The 21,314-nt window shown below is 37.1% G+C and overlaps 1 protein-coding gene across 1 annotated transcript in view; it reads right to left on the reverse strand.

The window, feature by feature from the left end:
* PHYHIPL (phytanoyl-CoA 2-hydroxylase interacting protein like) overlaps nucleotides 1-5,687 on the reverse strand; it is a 35,604-nt gene extending 29,917 nt beyond the window's left edge. The window contains exon 1 of the mRNA XM_049790525.1: nucleotides 5,554-5,687. Within this exon, the coding sequence (XP_049646482.1) occupies nucleotides 5,554-5,659 (106 nt within the window). The 5' untranslated portion in view covers nucleotides 5,660-5,687. The remainder of the gene's footprint in view (nucleotides 1-5,553) is intronic.
* Between the last annotated feature and the right edge of the window lie 15,627 nt (nucleotides 5,688-21,314).

Raw genomic sequence — 21,314 nt, forward strand, 5'->3', positions numbered from 1 at the left:
CTTTTAGGATTAAGACTGACAAGGCTATTGCTGAGGGGATGGTAAACTAAGAAGCACAGTATAAGATTATTATGTAACTCTAAAATGTACTGTTCTTTCAAAATTCAGAACCTTAAATTCATTATCAACAGTAGTCCTTTGACTATTTATGAAGTGAAGTGATAAAAGGAAGATTTTACTAAATAAACAAAAACCAATTAAAATGAATAACAACCAACAATCTATAGATTTTATGGAAAAACAGCAGCAATTCAATTCAAGGAAAAAACCGTGATAACTGCTGTGTAAGTAAAACTTTAGTTATTTTAATTCCTAAATGATTGACAGAGTAAGAACCATGAGAAAGCGAAAGTGTTAAAAAAATAAAGGATAAAAATTTTTGCATAAGGTCTCAGTCAATATTATTAACAAGATCCCTCTGATTCTAAAATGGTAATTCGCCTATGCTACCTGCAAGCCAGTGATACTGGGTAATGTTTTTTGGCTACCTCATGTACTTTTCTTTATTACTAAAGGTAACAGGTATGAATGAATACTCCCAGACATCTGTTTCAGAAAATGTCATTTGGCTTATCTAATCACTTTGTATTTGATTTCAAAGAAAAATTTGCTTAATTCATATTTTAAATAAGCACAGATGCTTATTTACTTATTTCCAGTTTACTTATTTAAAGACATGGTAAAGTACAAATCCAAAGGATTTCATCATCTTAAATATGGAAACAAAACCTTTATGTAGTCCCCTCACATATCTACTGTGAGACAAAGACTGGGTGGGGACTCAAGTTTCTGGCTGCAATTTCTTTAAAATGTGCTACCTTGCTGACTATCTTCATAAATCCCATGGACTGCATTTGGTAGTCATAAAATGCACTAATCGTGGAAATAATACTGTTAACAAGAAAGCCTTAGGGCGGATTTAAGAATTATGCAACAAATTAAATTGATAATTTTCCTCACTAATAAGAGTGCAATCAGTTTGGAAACATAGGAAAAATATATACAGATTTCAACAAGAAAAGAAAGCTTCAATATAGACATGCATGATAAAAAGAGAAATAAAGAGCAATAGTACAGTGATGAGAGTGATTTCCTTACATGAGGCCAATCTGGGTTCAATCCCCAGCATCCTACATAGGCTCTTGAGCACCATTGGGAGAGATTCCTAAAAATAGAGGCAGGCGTGGCCAAAAAGTGAGGTGGGGGGAGAAGAGAGAGGAGCGAGAGAGGGTGGGGGAGAGAGAGAGAGAGAGAGAGAGAGAGAGAGAGAGAGAGAGAGAGAGAGAGAGAGTGAGAGAGAGAGAGCGAGAGAGAGAGAGAGAGAGAGAGAGAGAGAGAGAGAGAGAGAGAGAGAGAGAGAGAGAGAGAAGTCGATGTTCGGATATTTGGTAGAAGGATATTTTCTTCTCACAGGTGGTTGAGGTCTAAAGTAACTACATGAAGAAATAAACTAGAAATAAATTCTAGTATTACCAAAACTTTCAGAATTATTTTCCATTTTAAAGGCCAAATCAAAATACACCATAACAAAAAATTGAGTATTCTTCAGCACAGTAAAGATAGAAGAACAGAAACACTCTTCTCATTGCAATAATGATGATAAACTATTAGGTTTATAGCACATATTCAGAATATTTCCTAACAAAAGTCAATCCAAAGTTCTCATTTGAACTGTAAATAATAATAATGTTAGGATAAACTAGCAAACAAAGACCAAGTTCCTAGGGTAAAAGTAGACACACTATAATCTATGTGTAAGACTGTTCTTGATCATTTAAAAGTAAAGCACTGAACCACTTTGACTTTATTTCATATTCTTCAAAAAAAATTACATTGAAAAAATGAAAATAAATCCTGGAATATTCAAAAACACAAATAAGATTAATTTTTTTAAGTAAACAGGCCAACAATAGCAAATAAAGATAACAAGAACCAAAGAAACATAGAAACATAAGGAAGAAATATAGTTAAGCTTATTAGTAACAACCATACTCCTAGTTATGTAATATGCGTGGTATAAAATTTAAAAATCCATGGAGGTTAAAAAGAACAGTATAATTAAAATCATATTATATTTTCTCCTATCCTATTTTATTTCCAATGAATTCATAGTTCTTTTACTTTTTCACCCCAAACAAGAGGAAATGACAGAATTATAGTGCAAAGATGACATGTATTTCTAAGACCATGAAAATACAGTACCCACTATGTATTTAAAAACATAACTTTATCTTCTGCCACAGTCTAACCTCTCTATTATTTATTAATATAAGTAAAATAATGAAAACAGAGAAAGGAAAGTAAAATAAAGTAAAAGGAAGGAAGTGAAGGAGGAAAATAAGTAGCACGTTTCTGAAATCTCTCAATGTAAAATTATAGAAAGTTCAGCTTAAAGTGCAGCAACATTTAAAAATCATTTCACAAAAACTATAGTATATCCTTAAATTATTCCCATAGCTCAGTCAATTTAACTAATTTTGATTTGACAGTAAGTTATAAACCACAAAATAAGAAAGTAATCATTTTTAACAACATCACTGTTTTACAAGTCATTTCTAGATTTTTATACATCTCTTATTAGAAGTTAGGACTTTGCCTTTATTGGGACAGCTATTTTATAAAATGAAATCCTATTTAACTCCTCTCTGTTGAATCCTTTTTAAGTCTGCAAATGAGTAACAATTCTTATTGATACCGGGTAATGTCATTACCTCCCTCCTGTTACATAATCTGTTCACTTTGCAGGCACGAAAATGTGAACTCAAACAATTTAAAAGTATTATCAGAATAAAATAGCTTCTACTCTAAGAGACACTAGTGCAGCATTAATTTCTGCAATGTCAATTTTTAACTCTCCACTCCTCCTATAATATTCATTTCCCGGGTAATTGAAATATATAGTAAAATTATTTTCATTATGTTTTCTGAGAAGCAAGAATTAAGTCTATTTCCAATAACTAGTGAGTTTCTGATAAATCAATGCCGAACATGAAATCTACTTTTATTTAATTATTGAGGGCTGGGTCAAAGCAATCTAAAGATATTAAAGTATTTATAATGGTAACAGTACAGTAAGTCATTTAAAAGCCTTAACCCAAAGCATATGATTTTCTATATGATTAAAATATTTATAGCCTAATAATGTAAGCTTATATATAAAATCTCTAAACATTTTTAAAATGTCACAGATAAGTCACCCCATTTCAATAGTAGCTAAAATAGCCAGGATGAAGGAAATGGAAATAATATATTCGAGAACATTTATCCATCTCTATTCCTGTTTCATAATTATGGTGACTATGATCTCAGAGAGTAGTCTTTCTACTTCCTAAATTTATTAAAAATGGAAAACTCATTTCTCAATCTAAACACTTAAACATTCAGCGTTTAGACATCTTTGAAAGCAAGACCTCTGTTCCCCATTTGGATCACACACAGAAGCATGTTACAACCTGACTGAGAGCCTGTCATCTCCCACTATGATGGTCTCCTTGGGCAGCAAAAACATGAATTTTCCAGGCTTCCCCACGAAGCATTTTCCCTGTCCTTTGTACAATTTCCCCATTTGCCAATCAGTCACTGATTGCGCCTTTCTCACAGATGAAGTTTTATTCCCTGTTACTGAAATACAGCATTGAGTTCCAAAGTGAGACAACTAACACAGAAGTACTGTCGCCACCCATGAGGGTGGGTGGGCCACTGTCCTTGGCTTCTTTTAAAAAAAGACACTCAGAGACCAGTGTTGTTCCATCGATTTTCTGGAGCAAAATCGACACCTTCTGACAACAGAATACACTGCTGGGGTGAATTCTTAGCATCATCTAGTTGGAATCAGCTCTGCAGATCCATCCATGCATCCATCCATGCACCCATGCATCCATCCCTCCATTCCTCCATCCCTCCATTCATTCCCTCACACCGAGCCAATTTTCTATACCCTGATCTGACAGTTTTGGGGGGAAAAAGATCTCAGCTCCAAAGCAGAAAGTGTGTGTGTGTGTGTGTGTGTGTGTGTGTGTGTGTGTCTGTGTGTGTGTGTCTGTGTGTGTGTCTGTGTGTGTGTGTGTGTCTGTGTGTGTCTGTGTCTGTGTCTGTGTCTATACATATATGTGTGGCTGTCCTTGGTGCTGAAAAACGCACTCCCTAAGCCCTCGCCCCCTGCACTGCAAAGCCAAACGTGCAAAGCGAGCCCCTTTCTGCCAGGGGTCCCCGAGAACCAGGACCTGCAGGAAAGCAAGCAAGCAAGCATCTCTAGCAAACAGCAGCCTTTGATGCAGGAGGGAATCTGTCAAGTTTCCCAGAAGCCGAGATAACAGCCAGAACTGGTGTGTAGTCGGTGGGGTGACAAGAGGGCGCGGAGGAATCGAATCGATCGATCGATCCTGTTGGGGTGCAGAGAGGGAGGAGAGGAGGAACAGCCAGCCAGAGGGCATCTCCCCAGACCCGAAAACCCAAAGGAGACCCGGGGATTCGGGACTGCGGCGAACATCATCATGAGGCTGGAAGAAAGGAGGCGCCTCTTCTCCGCCCTGGCTGCTGCAAACCCGGGTCCTCGCCCGGGGACTGGCCGGGCCCCGACGGGCATGCATGGGCGAGGACAGCAGGGAGGGCCTGGAGGGGTGGGGGGGAAAGGGGAGACCCTTTTGTTTAGGGGGTGGGAGGGCCGAGTGGGAGGAAGGTCTTGAAAGACCCCTACCCCCAACCTCACCCCATCTGCCTTTCCTCTTCCTGGGGTGGGCACAACGAAAAGACCCCCAGCTGCGGGGCGCCGTCGTCCGTCTGTCCATCCGTTCGTCTGTCAGTCTGTCCATCAGTCTGTCTGTCCGTATGTCTGTCCCTCTGTCCATTTGTCTGTCCTTCTGTCCGTCCGTCAGTCTGTCCATCTGTCCGTCTGTTCTGTTCATTAGTCCGCCTGCCCATCCGTTCGTCTGTCAGTCTGTCCATCAGCCTGTCTGTCCGTATGACTGTCCGTCCATTTGTCTGTCCCTCTGTCTGTCCATTTGTCCCTCTGTCCGTCCATTTGTCCCTCTGTCTGTACATCAGTCCGTCTGTCCATCCGTTCATCTGTCAGTCTGTCCATCAGTCTGTCTGTCCGTATCTGTCCCTCTGTTCGTCCTTTTGTCTGTCCCTCTGTCCATTTGTCTGTCCTGTCCGTCCATCAGTCCGTCTGTCTGTTCATCTGTCCGTCTGTCCATCGGTTTGTCCGTCTGTCTGTCCATCTGTCCGTCTGTCCGTCAGTTTGTCCGTGTGTCTGTCCGTCTGTCCGTCCACCAGTCTGTCCATCCGTCCATCAGTCTGTCCATCTGTCCGTCTGTCCATCTGTCCGTCCATCAGTCTGTCCGTCTGTCTGTCCATCAGTCCGTCTGTTCGTCCATCAGTCTGTCCGTCTGTCTGTCCATCAGTCCGTCTGTTCGTCCATCAGTCTGTCCGTCTGTCCGTCCGTCCATCAGTCTGTCATCTGTCCATCCCTCAGTCTGTCCGTCTGTCCGCCCATCCGTCTGTCCATCTGTCCGTCCATCAGTCTGTCCGTGTGTCCGCCCGCCCGCCACTGACCGTCGCGGTCGCAGAGCTGGATGGCCTCGAGGCTGAGGTTCTTGATGTCGTCCTCGCAGGGGCTGGCGGGGCTGCCCAGGGCGGGCTCCGGGCGCGGCGCCTCCATCTTCGCCACCGGCGACCCGCTCCCTCCCGCGGCCCTTCGCGGCCCTCGGCGCTCCTGCCCCGCGCGTCGGCCGGCCGGCCGGCTGGCTGCTCGGGCTGCGGGCGGCGACCGAGCGAGCGAGAGACCGAGCGAGAGACCGAGCGAGCGACCGCTGACTCTCTGCGCGGCTGAGGCGGCGGAGCCCGCTGCTTCCCTCGCTCCCTGCCTCGCTCCCGGCCTCGCTCCCTCCCTCGCTCCCTCTTGCCTCGCTCCCGGCCTCGCGCAGACCCCGAGCGACCCGGCGCGGCGAGAGGGCGGGAGGGAAGACGCGCGCTCCCGCCCGCCGGGCAGGCACGCGCACGCGCCGAGACGCGCCCACCTGCTGGCGCGCCCGCTGCTGCTGCTGCTCCTCCTCCTCCCCCCCCCCCGCCCTTTGCCGCGCACGCGCGAGGACGCGCCCACCTGCCCCCTCTCTCTGCCCACGAGCCTCGGGCCCGCGACCTCGCGTGAGGGGCGGGAGGCCAGGGGGCGGGACTTCCGGGCGGGCGGGCGGGCGGGCGGCGACGGGCGCTCTTGTCCTCCCGGCCTGACAGGGGCCCGGCTTTGGGTTGGGGCGAGAAGGGGAAGCAGGTGGCTTGGTTGTTGAGGGAAGGTGAGAGAGGAGAGGGGGGGGGGGGAGGAGGAGGAGGAGGAAGTAGGAAAAGGAAGAAGAAAAGAAGGAAGAAGGAGGAGGAAGAAGAAAGGAAGGGAGAAGGAAGAAGGAGGAGGAAGAAGAAAGGAAGGGAGAAGGAGGAGGAGGAGGAAGAAGAAGAAAAGGAATAAGTAGGAGGAAGAGGGAGTAAAGAAGGAAGAAGAAAAGATAGAAGGAGGATGAGGAGGAGGAAGAAAAAGGAGGAGAAGAAGGAAAAAGAAGAAGGAAGGAGGAGAAAGAAAAGGAAAGAGGAGGAAGAAAAAGGAGGAAGAAAAGGAAGATGGGGAGGAAGAAGTAAAGAAGGAAGAAGGAGGAGGAAAAAGAAGAAAAAGCTAAGAAGAAAGGAGGAGGAAGAGGAGGAAGAAGAAAAGAAGGAAGAATGAGGAGGAAGAAAAAGGAAAAGGAGGAGGAGGAAGAAAAGGAATAAGTAGGAGGAAGAGGGAGTAAAGAAGGAAGAAGAAAAGATAGAAGGAGGAGGAAGAGGAGGAGGAGAAGGAAAAAGAAGGAAGGAGGAGGAAGAGGAGGAAGGAGGAGGAAGAAAAAGGATGAAGAAAAGGAAGATGAGGAGAAAGAAGTAAAGAAGGAAGAAGGAGGAGGAAAAAGAAGGAAGGAGGAAGAAGAGGAAGAAAAGGAAGAATGAGGAGGAGGAAGAAAAGGAAGAAGGTGGAGGAAGAAAAAGGAAGAGGAGGAAGGAGGAGCAGGAGAAGGAAGGAGGAAGGAGGACGAGGAAGAAGAAGGAGAGAAGAGAGAATGCCTGGCAAACCCCTGGACGGGTCTTAGATGCGCTGCAGGTGGGCAAACCTTGACCCTCTCGCTTCCCTTGCTTCCCGTCCATTCAACGAATAGGTCTGGAGGTCGCAATATCTTCAGGTTTTGGTCAAAGATGAAGATGAAGAGAAAAGGGCCAAGCACTGGTAGGCACTTGCGGAAAAGGAAAAGGAACAGAACAAAAAGAGAAGTGACAAAGAAAAGGAAAGGAAACAGAGAGAAGGCAAAATAGAAAAAATACAAAATGTGAAGAAAACAGAAATGGAAATAAAAAAGAGCAACCAACATAGAAAAAAGGAAAATAACAAAAAGAAGAACAAAGAAAAAGGAAAGCAAAAAAGCTACCATGTGGAAGGGACCTTTTTCTACTGTAGATGATGAGAGTTGAGCTGTGTCAAGTACCCTAACCTCTCTTCATATAGGGCCTTGCATAGGAATTAAAATTCTGCAGTACGCATGGTTCTAAAATAAAACTGGTTAGCCTGGTTCAGGGGAAAGTAGGATGCCAGGAACAAACTTGGATTGGCCACATGCAAGGTCCTACAGCCCTACCTGCTATATTATTATTACTCTGGCCCCGGAATTTGTTTTCATGTTAAAAATAGTCTTGTGGGAATGTTGCCCTGATGAAAAGGGGGTATTCTGTTCATGACTGAAACCCAACTACTACAAACATGCTTGTAATCATGGTGCTTAAAGATTTATTTTAAAAAAGAACAATAAAAAAAATAGTCTCAGTCTTGATTATCTCAAACCCAAACATAGTGGCCCTTTTGTGTATGTTTCTTTGGAAATAATTTAAGTTTCTATTATTGATTTTTCCTGGTTTCAAACAAAGGTTAGCTGCTAACATCAAAATTTACATATAGATTGCTATATGGTGCTCTTTCTAGTCAATTCCAGTTAGCCATAACCTGACTAAATCTTACTAATTGAATCTTTATAGAACAAAATGACCTGCTAAAGACTGAACAAGCCTGCCAGGAAATCAGGCATAACGTTGTTATTTTTTTTCAAATGGTGAAGATAATTGGGTATATTAAAATTAAACACTCTGATTATGAATGTAGGTATTAATAAAAATAGATCTCCTACTTGTATTTTTGACAACTCTTGTGCCAATGTAGAGTTGTACATAAATTGTTACTTGTCAAGAAATATAACAAGATGACATGTACTGGTGAATTTCCTATGTTTAAAATCTGGTTTTGGAGAACTAGAAATTATATCAGTATAACCACAGTGGACCTATCTTTCAAGTTTATCAGATTTTCAAATCTCAAAAGGAATGGTGAAAAATAGATAACCAAACTGTTCATGTACAACAAGTGAGAAACGTAACTTATGTTTATTATTAAAACTAATTCATATTAATAAATAATGTATTAACCACTTCCCCCTGTCCAGATCATTATACTAGAAAATAGAAATTATACATTTGAATTTATTTGGCCATATTGATACTGAAAATTTCAAGTATGATGGGTGTTCTGAAAGAAATATGAATGTATGTGGTAGCACAAAAGGCTTAATGATCTAGTTTGGTTAGTTGGGAAATATATGGAAAAAGATTTTATCTTGAGATAATAGGAAATTACTGCATCAGAAGATTTGTAGACCAAATTTTTGTCTAATAAAATAAGAGGTAATATTTTATGAAATATGAATGTAACTTTATAGATATGTCCTTTTTATGGAGCCATTCTGGTCAGGATTTATATTACTACATAAGAATACAAAATAAATTTCATTTTAATTTTCAAATTAAATAATATGTTTATATAAAGTTGTTAAAGTTCATATCAAAGCATTTCATGGGATAAGATATATATATATATTTCTTTTTAATTGTAACATATGAATCATAGTTCTAGTGGTCCAATGATACTGTCTCCAATTGGGAATACAGATATATTAATCCACCATAAAAATTATGCCACATCTTGGTATAAGATAAATGGTAGTTACGAAATAGGTAAAGTAAAAAGAAGATAGCTTTTTCCTGTTTGGCTCGATTAATATAGTATGAATAGAAATGCAACCAACCATTTATAATTCACATGGCACATGATTCTCAGAACAATTTTCTCCAAAACAATAAATCTGTAAAATGGGACTACAGTATTTTTTATTTTATTTGAGGATGTGAGGTGGAAGATTTGGCTTTTAAAATGTCATGATAGGTATGAAACACTGAAATATTAAAAAAAATTGCCCAATTCACAGATATATCTAACTGAGTGGGGGACACATTAAAAGTATCCAAGTAGGGCATCATAACTTACAGAAGGAGGGCTTAAGGAACATTCCACAATTTCTGAAAGTATCCTGGTTTTCAGAAGAGAGCTGAGTTGAAAACTACTTGATATTCATGAACTTTAATATGCTATTACATGAACTGGATAATAATGTAGCAAAGACTTTGGTGTGAACTTTCTAAACCTCTTAGCAGAGACCCACTACTAACCTCACCAAGTCAAGAAAGCACCAATCATGATTAAGTGAATTAAAAGTGAAAGACAACTAGGCATTCAAAGGATTTCTGATATACCAGAGAAGACAGAAGGCACTATTCAAAATCTGACATACTTGTCTCAAAACCTTGAGGTTACAGAATATCTCTCTTGATAGATCCCAAAGACCTCTAAAATACAATATAACTTAAAGGGATGTAATAAGAATACAATTACATCCAATGAATTAGGAGAAATTACATATGCAGAAGCCATCATATCAGGGGTTAATAGCAAAGCTATGTAAGACTGGTAGAATTTTCTAAGAAAAATTTAATCCTTCAAAAATGTGGAGAAGAGATGAACAGTCTTCATCGAAGGAGAAATACATATGGCTAAATGGCACATGAGAAAATGTGCTGTATCATTAATCATTAGGAGATGCAAATCAAAGCAACAATGAAATATATTACAGAGACTGGCACACATAAAAAAACAGTACTGGTTTTGGAGAGAAAGGTACTCTGAGTCACTGCTGGTAGGTGTGACTAATATAGCCCTTTTAGAAAACAATTATGGGCATTCCTAATACACCTAGAAATTGAGTTTCCATTTGACTCAGCAACTTCACTTATTGGAATATACCCGAAGGATCTAAAAACAAAATGGAAAAGTTATATGCATGTTTGTATTCCTTGCAGTACTATCCATAGTAACCAAAATCAAGAAACAAATGTCCAAGAATAAATGACTTGGATATTAATATAATTAATGTAATGTAATGTAATTAATGTGATTATTAATGTACCTTTCTAGGTCTGTCCTATTTAAGGAACCATTTTACTAAGGATTTAGATTGTTACAAAAAGTATGGTACATAAACACAACTGAATATTACTCATCCATAAGAAAAGATAAAAATCATACAATTTGCTGTTACATGGAAGAGCCTGGAAAGTATTAAATTGACTGAAGTTAGTCAGAGGGAGATAGACCAACAGAGTAGTCTCTCATATGTGGGATATAAAGGAATATAAAGAAACATAATAGTCGAATATGCAAAGACAATGGGAACAAAGAACATGGGAACTGCTTTTCAGAAGAAAACAAAACCCTAGAGGAAGCTGGAAGAAAAGGTGAGTATGTGTGTGTTGAGGATATGGGGAAAACACTTATGGTGAAGGAATGCATCCAACCAAGGAGGAGGAGGTGATGCTAAAAGGTTGTAAAGTGTTATGTATGAAACCCTATCAGCAGCAGTACTTTAAACTACAGTGCGAAGTTTTATATTAAATTGTAGAAGACTGTTGGGAGGCAAATTGGGGTAGGGGGCATTGGTAGAAGGAAGTGGACACTGGTGAAGGGATTGGTGTTGAAACATTGTATACCTGAAGCCCAATCATGAATAACTTTGTAATTTCATAGTGACAATAAAAAATAAAATTTAAAGAAAAGATATGAGAAGCAGAAATCTCAAATTTTAAGGATCTTGCCTAAAGAAGCTGAACTTTGCATGTAGGAGCTGATTAAATACTAAATTTAGAGTCCTCAATTAGATTTTAAAAATGTGCAGTATTATAAATCAGTGCATGTGATTTTATCAAGATGACCAAATAATATTTTTTTTGAGTCACACCCGGCAGTGCTCGGCTTACTCCTGGCTCTAGGCTCAGAAATCGCTCCCAGCAAGCTCAGGGTACCATATGGGATACCGGGATTTGAACCACGGTCCTTCTGCATGCAAGGCAAACACCTTGCCTCCATGCCATCTCTCCAGCCCCTGACCAAATAATTTTTAAAGAAAATGAAAATTATAACTATTTCAAGCTACAGGTGAATAATTATAATCATCATATACTTAAATCATTTGTTAGCTTGAGGTTGTTAGTATGACAGAAGAAATCCTACAATCATTAACTACTCAGTACATTTTCTATAAATAATATTAGGTCTGCCAAAATAGTTATCTACATGTGGTTTTATTTGCAGCATCAATAGACCTAACCACACTATCATTTTAATTTATAATTTTATAGAAAGAAAATATAAATTATCTTAAATCCTAATTTATTCCTTTACCTCATATTGAAACCATTGACAGGATTTATAACTTAAATTATCTCATAAGTTATATTCGTCATGAAGGTACAAAATCTTTTTTTTCTTTTTTTGGTTTTTGGGCCACACCTGGGGGTGCTCAGGGGTTACTCCTGGCTATCTGCTCAGAAATAGTTCCTGGCAGGCACAGGGGACCACACGGGATGCTGGGATTCGAACCAACCACCTTAGATTCTGGGTTGGCTGCTTGCAAGGAAAACTCCGCTGTGCTATCTCTCCAGCCCCAAAAGTACAAAATCTTAATAATTCTGAGTCTATCTCCAATATGACCAAGACAAAAGTCTTAGTTATCCTCTTTGCAAATCATATACAATAGTGATAATGCCTATTTTCATATATATTAGATTCTCTGACTAAATATTTATTTTTTTTAGCTGCTTTGAGTTTCTCTGCAACTTTGGACATTCTATTTAGGATTAATTTTATTTTTTAAAGAATCCATGAGTGAACATACCAGGTATGGTAATGTAAAGTAAAAAATAGTCTTTCGCCATGCTCTACCTTATAACATAAACCAAGAACACATTAGCCTTTTAGCAATGCAATAGTTCTATTCATCCATCCTGACCTGCAATCATATAAAGAAAACTTTTTACTCTTCTTTGGAAATTTTTTATTTTTCTGTTGTACATTTTAAGCACATACCATAAGATATGCAATTCGTTGTTTTATTTACTTGAAGCACAGTACCTTGTATTTTTAACTTATCACACCTCCTATAATTTTATGAAAAACAAATAAAAAAGGTTTACAAAGTTTAAGTAAACTTTTAAGTACAAATGACCAAGTTCTTATGTGATTGATTGCTAGAGCAATTTTTTATGGCTAGGCAAAGAATAAAGAATAGAAAAGATCAAAGTAGTAATAAACAGCAAAAACGCATAGTTATAATTTAAGTGCCTAGCATGGACAAGGCCACTGAATTTAATCCCAAGGTCTATCAACCTTTCACCACTTATCTGCTATGCTCCAAATGATAGGATGTAGATACGGTGTCTCCCAAGCATTGTGTGAGTAAAACCAGGTCCAAAACATTACTAGGTATGCCCACTACAGAAATGCATAGTAAAGGAAGGTTTCTTAAAATATCATCATAGTTTTCTAAGTTCTGACTATAATTGACAGGGTAAAAGAAAACAATGAAAAGAAAACAAGAGATAAATTTGGAACAGTTTTCTAAATTCATCATCCTGATTCAAGTTGAGTAGTGTCTAGACCTGTGAAGATTAAATTAAATAAAGCATATGTAGGTGTAAAAACCTCCAAAGTTAGGATATTGTTCTCCTGAGATACAGGGGATGCTATTAAGAAGGCCTATTTGTTCATTATTATACATTTCTAAAAATATTTCAATAGATAAATACATTATAACCTTACATATTTAGAGTTTAACTCAGTGGGGCATGTTTACCAATCCACGTTGGTTTAAAATACTGTTTTGAATTTTTCTTTAGTCATGCTAGTTTCTTAAAACCCAACTTACAACTTTGTCTGATTTTATAATGCTATGAATATATAGTAGTAGATGTATAAAAGATATGGTTTCATCTTATGAATGAGTAAAAGAATCTTATGAGTCAAAGTCTGTATGTAATTAATTATTTTCTTCTATCATCTCATATGCACATTTAATTTATCTCAAGGTTCTTTCTTCATTGAAAAGCTGCAATGTCTTTGTCAAGATATTGGTGTCTAAATTATTTAAAATGGAAAATTATAGATAAGTTTATACTATTGTGTTTATAAGCTAACTTGATTCTTAAGTGTATCTATTTTCTCTATCTCTGATCTTTCTGGAGTAGAAAGATAACTCAAACTAAGTCAATGATAACCTCCTTCCTTCCTTCCTCCCTCCCTCCCTCCCTTCCTTCCTTCCTTCCTTCCTCCCTCCCTCCCTTCCTTCCTTCCTTCCTTCCTTCCTCCCTCCCTCCCTCCCTTCCTTCCTTCCTTCCTTCCTTCCTTCCTTCCTCCCTCCCTTCCTTCCTTCCTCCCTCCCTTCCTTCCTTCCTTCCTTCCTCCCTTCCTTCCTTCCTTCCTTCCTTCCTCCCTTCCTTCCTTCCTTCCTCCCTCCCTTCCTTCCTTCCTTCCTCCCTCCCTTCCTTTCTTCCTTCCTTCCTTCCTCCCTTCCTCCCTGCTTCGCTCCCTCCCTCCCTTCCTTCCTTCCTTCCTTTCTTCCTTCCTTCCTCCCTCCCTCCCTCCCTTCCTTCCTTCCTTCCATCCTTCCTTCCTTCCTTCCTTCCTTCTTTCCTTCCTTCCTTCTTTCCTTCCTTCCTTCCTTCCTTCCTTCCTTCTTTCCTTCCTTCCTTCCTTCCTTCCTTCCTTCCTTCCTTCCTTCTTTCCTTCCTTCCTTTCTTCCCTTCTATGTATACTCATCTGAGCTCCACTAGTGTCTGCTTCTGAACATAGAGTTAGGAAAAGCCCCTGAGCACCTCTGGGTGTGGCCCAATTTCTGCTCTCTCATCAGGATAATCAGTAATTGGTTTGATTAATTCAATTTAAGTTGTTCTTCCTATATTTGGAAAATTTAATTTTAGAATACAAAAAAGTATTAAGACTTTATTCTGAGATTGAGTTTACCCCCCCCCCACACACACACACACAAATAGTTGAAGGGACATCAAACTCATGTAAGTAATCTGCTTTCTATGTAATGGTATACTAGTAGTTTTCAACCTTTTCAGTAGTCCACAACTTTATCATGGACATTTTTTTTATAAAAATCTGTGAATGTGTTTTTGAAAACTGACATACACTATGAACATAAAGAGAAGCAATAGTTGTTTTATTCCACATAGATGTAAAAACCAAAAATATCTGACAATGGGCCATCATCCTATTTCACTTTATTTGAATTGTGCATGTTTTTTATTTTATAATGACACCAATTATTTTTACCTGGGGGTCTTGAATAGTATTCATCTTCTTTAGAGTAGTAATTTAGAAAAAAGTTTATGGTGAGAAAAGATTTAAAAAAGATTACAATTTAACAGGATATTTGTAAGTTTCTCAAAAATTAGAATCAGGAAAAACTGGCAAATGCTGTAGGTAAGGAAATCAAGTACTGTTTATGCAAAAAAAGGAAAAAATTGTTTTCAAATAGGTGAAATATATGTTAATAAAATACTTGTCCCGAGTGCTCTAAGAACAATAAACAAAATTCATGCCTTCAATTGCTTCTCTGGGCTCTACATTATACTTAAAGTGATGCTAGGTCAACTGTTTTAACTTATAAAGGGATCCACAAAAGCATCCATCGTATGCTAAAGACACTTTTTTGTTTTTTGTAAAAAAATTTTAAAAATTATTTGATTAAATGTCTAGTGTCAACATATCTGATAAATTCTTTTATATTAGGATCATTTTGAATATGAGGAAGTATGATTGCTCTATAATTTTAATGGTCAATAATTAGGATAGTTATATAGATAATTTTAGTGCTATCTTTATGCAATGAAAGTACTCATAAAATTTAGTGCTCTAAAGGATAAAATATGAGATCTTAATTTTATTTGGAGATAAATGTCAATTAGTTAGACTGACAGTTACTTTTTTTGATACAACCTCCTGAATATTGAATCAAATCTGGTTGATTTTGAGTGGTTACCTATCAAAGCCTTGAGTTTTAATTTTAATTAAGCATTTTAAATATTCAGTGAAAAGTCTATCAAAATTGCAACAAAATTATTAAAGCAAATAGAACAAACATTATTGTAACTTGTAAATATTCATAAAAGACCCCAAATAGCCAAAACAATCTGAAGTAGAAGACTGAATATACCATGTTTCCTGACTTTATAATACAAAGATATGGGTATTGAAATAGTATGGTGCAGGAAACTCATAAACACAGAGTCAAATAGAATAGAACTGAGAGCCCAGAAATAAAGCATTACATAAAGGGATAGTTAATTTGCAAGAAACAAGACCCTAAAATGGGGTAGAACGTTTTAGAAAAAAAAAACTGTTAGGAATAACTAGATAGCTTTTGAAAACAAGTGAAATTGGGTAACTATCTCATACCAAGCATAAAATTATCACAAAATGAACTAAAGACTTGGATATTAGTCCCCCAATAATAAAATTCATCAAAAAATATAGGTTAAAAACCTCTGTGATACTGGTTTGAGTGAAAATTTTTACAAATTTGACTCTATTGGCAAGAAAATGCGATTTTTTTTTTTTTTTTTTTGGTTTTTGGGCCACACCCGGCGGTGCTCAGGGGTTACTTCTGGCTGTCTGCTCAGAAATAGCTCCTGGCAGGCACGGGGGACCATATGGGACACCAGGATTCGAACCAACCACCTTTGGTCCTGGATTGGCTGCTTGCAAGGCAAAGGCCGCTGTGCTATCTCTCCGGGCCCAAGAAAATGCAAATTTTAAATAAGGTTACATCAGTTAAACTTTTGTGAATTAAACTATTATTAAAACAAAACACTATGCTGAATAGAAGACAATATTTGCATTGTATACAATAAGATAAAGAAATAATGTTTGAGTTATGTAATTTAACTCAAAATACTCAACAACGAAAGCCCCCAAACAAAAAAAAATATGTAAAATGGGCATAAAAACTGAGTATATATTTTAACAGGGAAAATAGTTTGCCAACAGGCATATGAAAGAATGAATGCTCATCACCATTTATGATCAAGCAAATTCTAACAAAAATTGTAAAAGCATTTATACCAGTGAGAATGTTTTATATCATGAAGGATAGACATAAGTGCTGGAGGAAATGTGAAAAAGAGAAAAATGCATACTAATGGAAGGAATGTAAATTGATTTACTGTCTGTAGAAATCAGTATGAAGATTTCTCAACAGAATTCTAAAATAGACTACCATGTTATCCAGCAATTTGGTTCCTAGATATTTATCTGAAGAAAACAAAATAATTACTGTGAAAAAAATATGTTCCCTCTATGTTTGTTGCCTCACTACTTACAATAATTAAGAACTGGGAATAACCTGCTCAAAGAAAAATAAGAGGATAAAGAAAGTGTTGGATGCATACATAATGTAATACTGTTCAGCCACTACAAAAAGTGAAATCTTTCCTTTCGATAAAATATGCATAGAACTGAATGGGTTCAAGTGAGACCAGTCAAACAATAAAGATAAATGCTGATACTATTAACACAGTATATTAAAAAAGGAAAAAAAGTAAAGTGAAGAGACGTTGTCCAGCACTAACAAACCATAGATAATAGCCATAAAGCTAAGGATGTCAAGGTGGGGTGGATTGAAACATCCTAGTAGATTATGGTGGAGGGATATTGACACTTTGATGGTGGGTGTAATATGATATAACTGTACCACTAAGAACTTAAAAATATTTATGCTTTTATAAGCCAATTTCCCATAATAAAAATAGATATTTTTCTAGAGTCAGGGATATAATGCAGCAGGAGACCACTTGCCTTGAATGAACAGTCTTAGGTTTAATCTATGGCTCTGCAAAAAAGTAAAGTTACCTAATAAATTAACATTTCACCAAAAAACTGTTTTTTTTTTATTTTCTTTATCCAAGGGGAAAACCCCACTAAGACAAGTCATTTTTAATATCCAATTTAATGTAATTTCTTAAACCATGGATTATTGGTAACTTTCTATTAGTTCTTTGGGTCACTTTCTTTTTATATTTTTTTGTTTACCACAGGTGATCCTTTGAGCTTAATTCCTAGCTTGTACTTGGCTTGTCATATGTTGAGCAAGAAATAAACCTGTGCCTGCCCATACAATGTATGTGTGTTTAAATATTGATTCAGCTTTGTGTGTGTGTGTGCACTTAAATAGTGACATTGATTGGATATTATGGCTACAAAAGTTTAGAATTAAATATTCACTCCATGTATCTTTAGCTTTATTTGTCAGAGGCATTGGACTGTGAAAAACTTTACTTGTATATGAAATGGAATCAAATTTTAAATCATTTTTAATGTGAAAGACATACCAAAGTTCAAAAATTTTAAGGAATAGAAACAACTCCTCTGACCTTTTATTATATCTTGTCTTTTTATAGTTTCAAATATCTCCAAATAAATATAGATAGGTTTCTTGGACTGAAGAGATAGTATAGTAGTTACCGTACAATCTCTTTAATCACATATGGTTCCTCGAGCATGACCAATAGTGATCCTTGGGCACAGTGCCAAGTATGAGCCCAGAGAACAGCCAGGCATGTCATATAAACAAAAAATAAATAAATAAATAAATAAATAAATGTAGCTCCTAGGATTTTGTACAACATATTTTCATTAAAAACTTTATTGATTAATTTGGGAGCCACACCCAGCAGTGAGCTCAGAGGTTAAGCCTGGCTCTGTGCTCAAAAATTGCCCCTGGCAGGCTTTAAGACCATATGGGATGCCTGAAATTGAACCAGGTCCCTCCCGGGTCTGCTGCATGCAAGGCAAATGCCCTGTCTCTGTGCTATCTCTCCAGCCCCAACAGATTTTCTGATAACACATAACTGATGATGAATAAACTACTGGTAAAAGAAGCAATTTGAAATCTTCAAAGTCAAAAGTAATTTATTTGATGTTTACTTAATTACTTATCTAGCCGCTAAAGACATGATGAACCATCTATTTTTAGAAATATTAATTTTAGTCTATCTTTATATGTAGAAGGTAATTAAGGACAAACAAACTTGATTGTAATGCTTATATTATTTCTCTTAATGCAAAATAGAAATATAACTTGATAACATAATTACTTAAAATGTTCTATACTTAGGAGAAATGGGCTGAAAGTTGTTGGATATATATGTATATATACATATACATATAGAGGGGGGGGAATCTGATAAATTAGCTTTCTAAAGTGATTTGTAGCATTTGCCCAAATTTTTTCTGGTATAAATCTCACTATAAGCTGATTTCAAGCCACTAATTTTAACAACTAGTTCACAACATTTTTTGAATATTTAGTAATCATACAACTGGATACCAAATTATATTACTTATTTATTTAGTTCCTACAACTTCAATAGATTGTTTTATATATATATTGTTATAACATAGCCACACCCTTTTTCACATAACATAATATTTCACAGTGATGTTCTGGACCATTCAATTGACTTTGATTAGTAATGAGTATAAGTGACTTTTTAGTGACTTGGAAATTTGAGAAGAAAATTGGCTACATGGATGGATTTGAATATCAAGATGAAGATTGTTGTGACTTTAAGGAGAAAAAGTAAAAATATTTGAAACAAAATATAAAATCTAGAATTTAATATTTAAAAACTGATTACAAAGATGCTTTAGGAAAGTATGGTTTTATTTTTTATAGTAATTCATTACAATAATTCTTTTTGATTTCTAATAAAACATTGAATACTTGAGAATGGAAGACTAGCTTGGGCATGTATGAAAAATGTTTTGGAGTGGAGAGATAGTACAATAAATAAGACATTTGCCTTGCAGACAAGTTTAATCTTTGGCATTTTGTATGATCCTTGGAGCCTCACTAGAAGTAATTTCGAAGTGCAAAGCCAGGAATAAACTTTTCATCATTGCCAGGTATGACCCAAACACACACACACACACACAATACACACACACACACACACACACACACACACACACACGCATGCATGTATACTTGAGTACTCTAAGGAACAAAATGTGATAAAACATAGGTTGTATAGGGGCCAGAGAGATAGCATGGAGGTGAGGCATTTGCATTGCATGCAGAAGGACAGTGGTTCAAATCCCGGCATCCCATATGGTCCCCTGAGCCTGCCAGGAGCAATTTCTGAGCATAGAGCCAGGAGTAACCCCAGAGCACTGCCAGGTGTGACCCAAAAACCAAAACAAAACAAAAAACAAAAACAAAATAGGATTAGACAAACTATAAAATCAGTTATTTTATAAAATATCAAAGAAAAGCAATCATTGCTTGTCAGTAATTTTTTGTAGGCTGGATAATATATGCAGTTACCAAGTTATAAAATAAGGCTCAGTTTTAAAGACCAATAAAAATAAATATTTAATAAAAAATACTCATTAATGCCAGTATTTGTTGAGATTGAAATATGTGACTGGAAAATGAAAATTGTTGGAACAAGAGCCCTGAACATTTCTGTACTTTGTGTCTTGGCATGCCTTGGTACTAAACTGCATTTTCTCAGGTCATCCTTCAGTGTTATCAAACAATTTGCAGCAGTCTTGAGGGAGAAGACAATGTCTTTCTCAAAGAAAATGGTTGTTTGCTTCTCCAGTTATTATCTACTTTAAGTAAATACATTTCTCAGGCTCGATGCTTTTTTTTTCTTTCACGCAGTCCACTGATCATGAAAATATCTATTTAGACTCTTTTGCCATTATTGAAATTTGAAGAGTAGGGGAAACAAGAGGAAGCCATTAAGAAGTACTTGCTGTAACGTTTTCATGAATGATACAATTATTTGTCTTTGAGAAATATCTTCTGCCAGCATCTATGAAATAGTAGCAGATGATTTTATTACAATATAAGCAGAGTAATATCTATATTCTTATATAACTGAAATATTGTATATTTCATAAAATGTGATATCCAGGCCACCTCAAGCAATGCTGGGTGCCTTGTAAGGCCACATCTGGCAGTGATCAAGAGCCTCTAGGACTATATTTAGCTATAGTTAGGTAACAGTGTGGTGCCAGGAATCAAACCCAGGTTCATGCATGCCCGGCACATGCCCTAAATGCTGTACTATCCAGGAGAATACACTTAATGAAAATCTTTGCCTTATCTGTAATTAAATAACTTAAAGTTTTATTTAGGAATTTATAGTAAGAAATTAGGAGATATATCTTACCTATAATTGTTAATAGCAGGTCTGAGAACTTCGGTGCACTTTAATTTTTTGATGTTACAGCCTGCAAAATAACTTAAACATTTTTTTTAGTGACAGTTTATACCATCTTAAATAATTAATTATTAAATTTCTACAAGCAGGTTAAAAACCATAGCCACTGTTTAAAATGTAAGTTATATAAATGTAATTTATCAGATATAATAAAAGAAATATAAGACAATTCTTGAAATGTGCATTGTACTAATGAAAAGTACAACCTTGGTTCAAATTTCATTAATAATGAATGGCATAAATATCTTAGACATAAACACTTAAAATCGACAATTAAACAATAATACAAGTAGGAAACAAATTAAGTTCAAAACATTTTTGCCTCTATTCTTACTTGCAACCATAAAAACAAAAAATTTAAAAGATTATAAATATGTTTTAATACATTTTCTATTATGTTTTGGGGTTATTGATATCAGTTTTTGAGATTAATGATATCAATCTTTATGGAGGAAACATTATAAATGTATTGGTGCATATATATCGTCTAAACCACATATTCAATTAGCCATAATACATGGAGCAAGAGCAAAAGCACAGCCGATGGGCGTTTGCTATGTATGTGGGCAACCCAGGTTTCATTCCCAGCATCCCATACCATCTCCCTGGCCTGCCAGAAGTGACCCCTGGCAGAAATGCCACCAGTTATGGCCCTCCAAAAATGAAATTAACCATAATGCAAGCATTTATTCCATAGAAGTGAGTTAATTAATGCTGCAAATCAGGCATCTCCATGCTCTCTTCTCAACTTCTTATATCCTTTATCAACACATTACAAAGTTGACAGACTT

The sequence above is a fragment of the Suncus etruscus genome, chromosome 17 (genome assembly GCF_024139225.1).
Source record: "Suncus etruscus isolate mSunEtr1 chromosome 17, mSunEtr1.pri.cur, whole genome shotgun sequence".
Taxonomy (NCBI): domain Eukaryota; kingdom Metazoa; phylum Chordata; class Mammalia; order Eulipotyphla; family Soricidae; genus Suncus; species Suncus etruscus.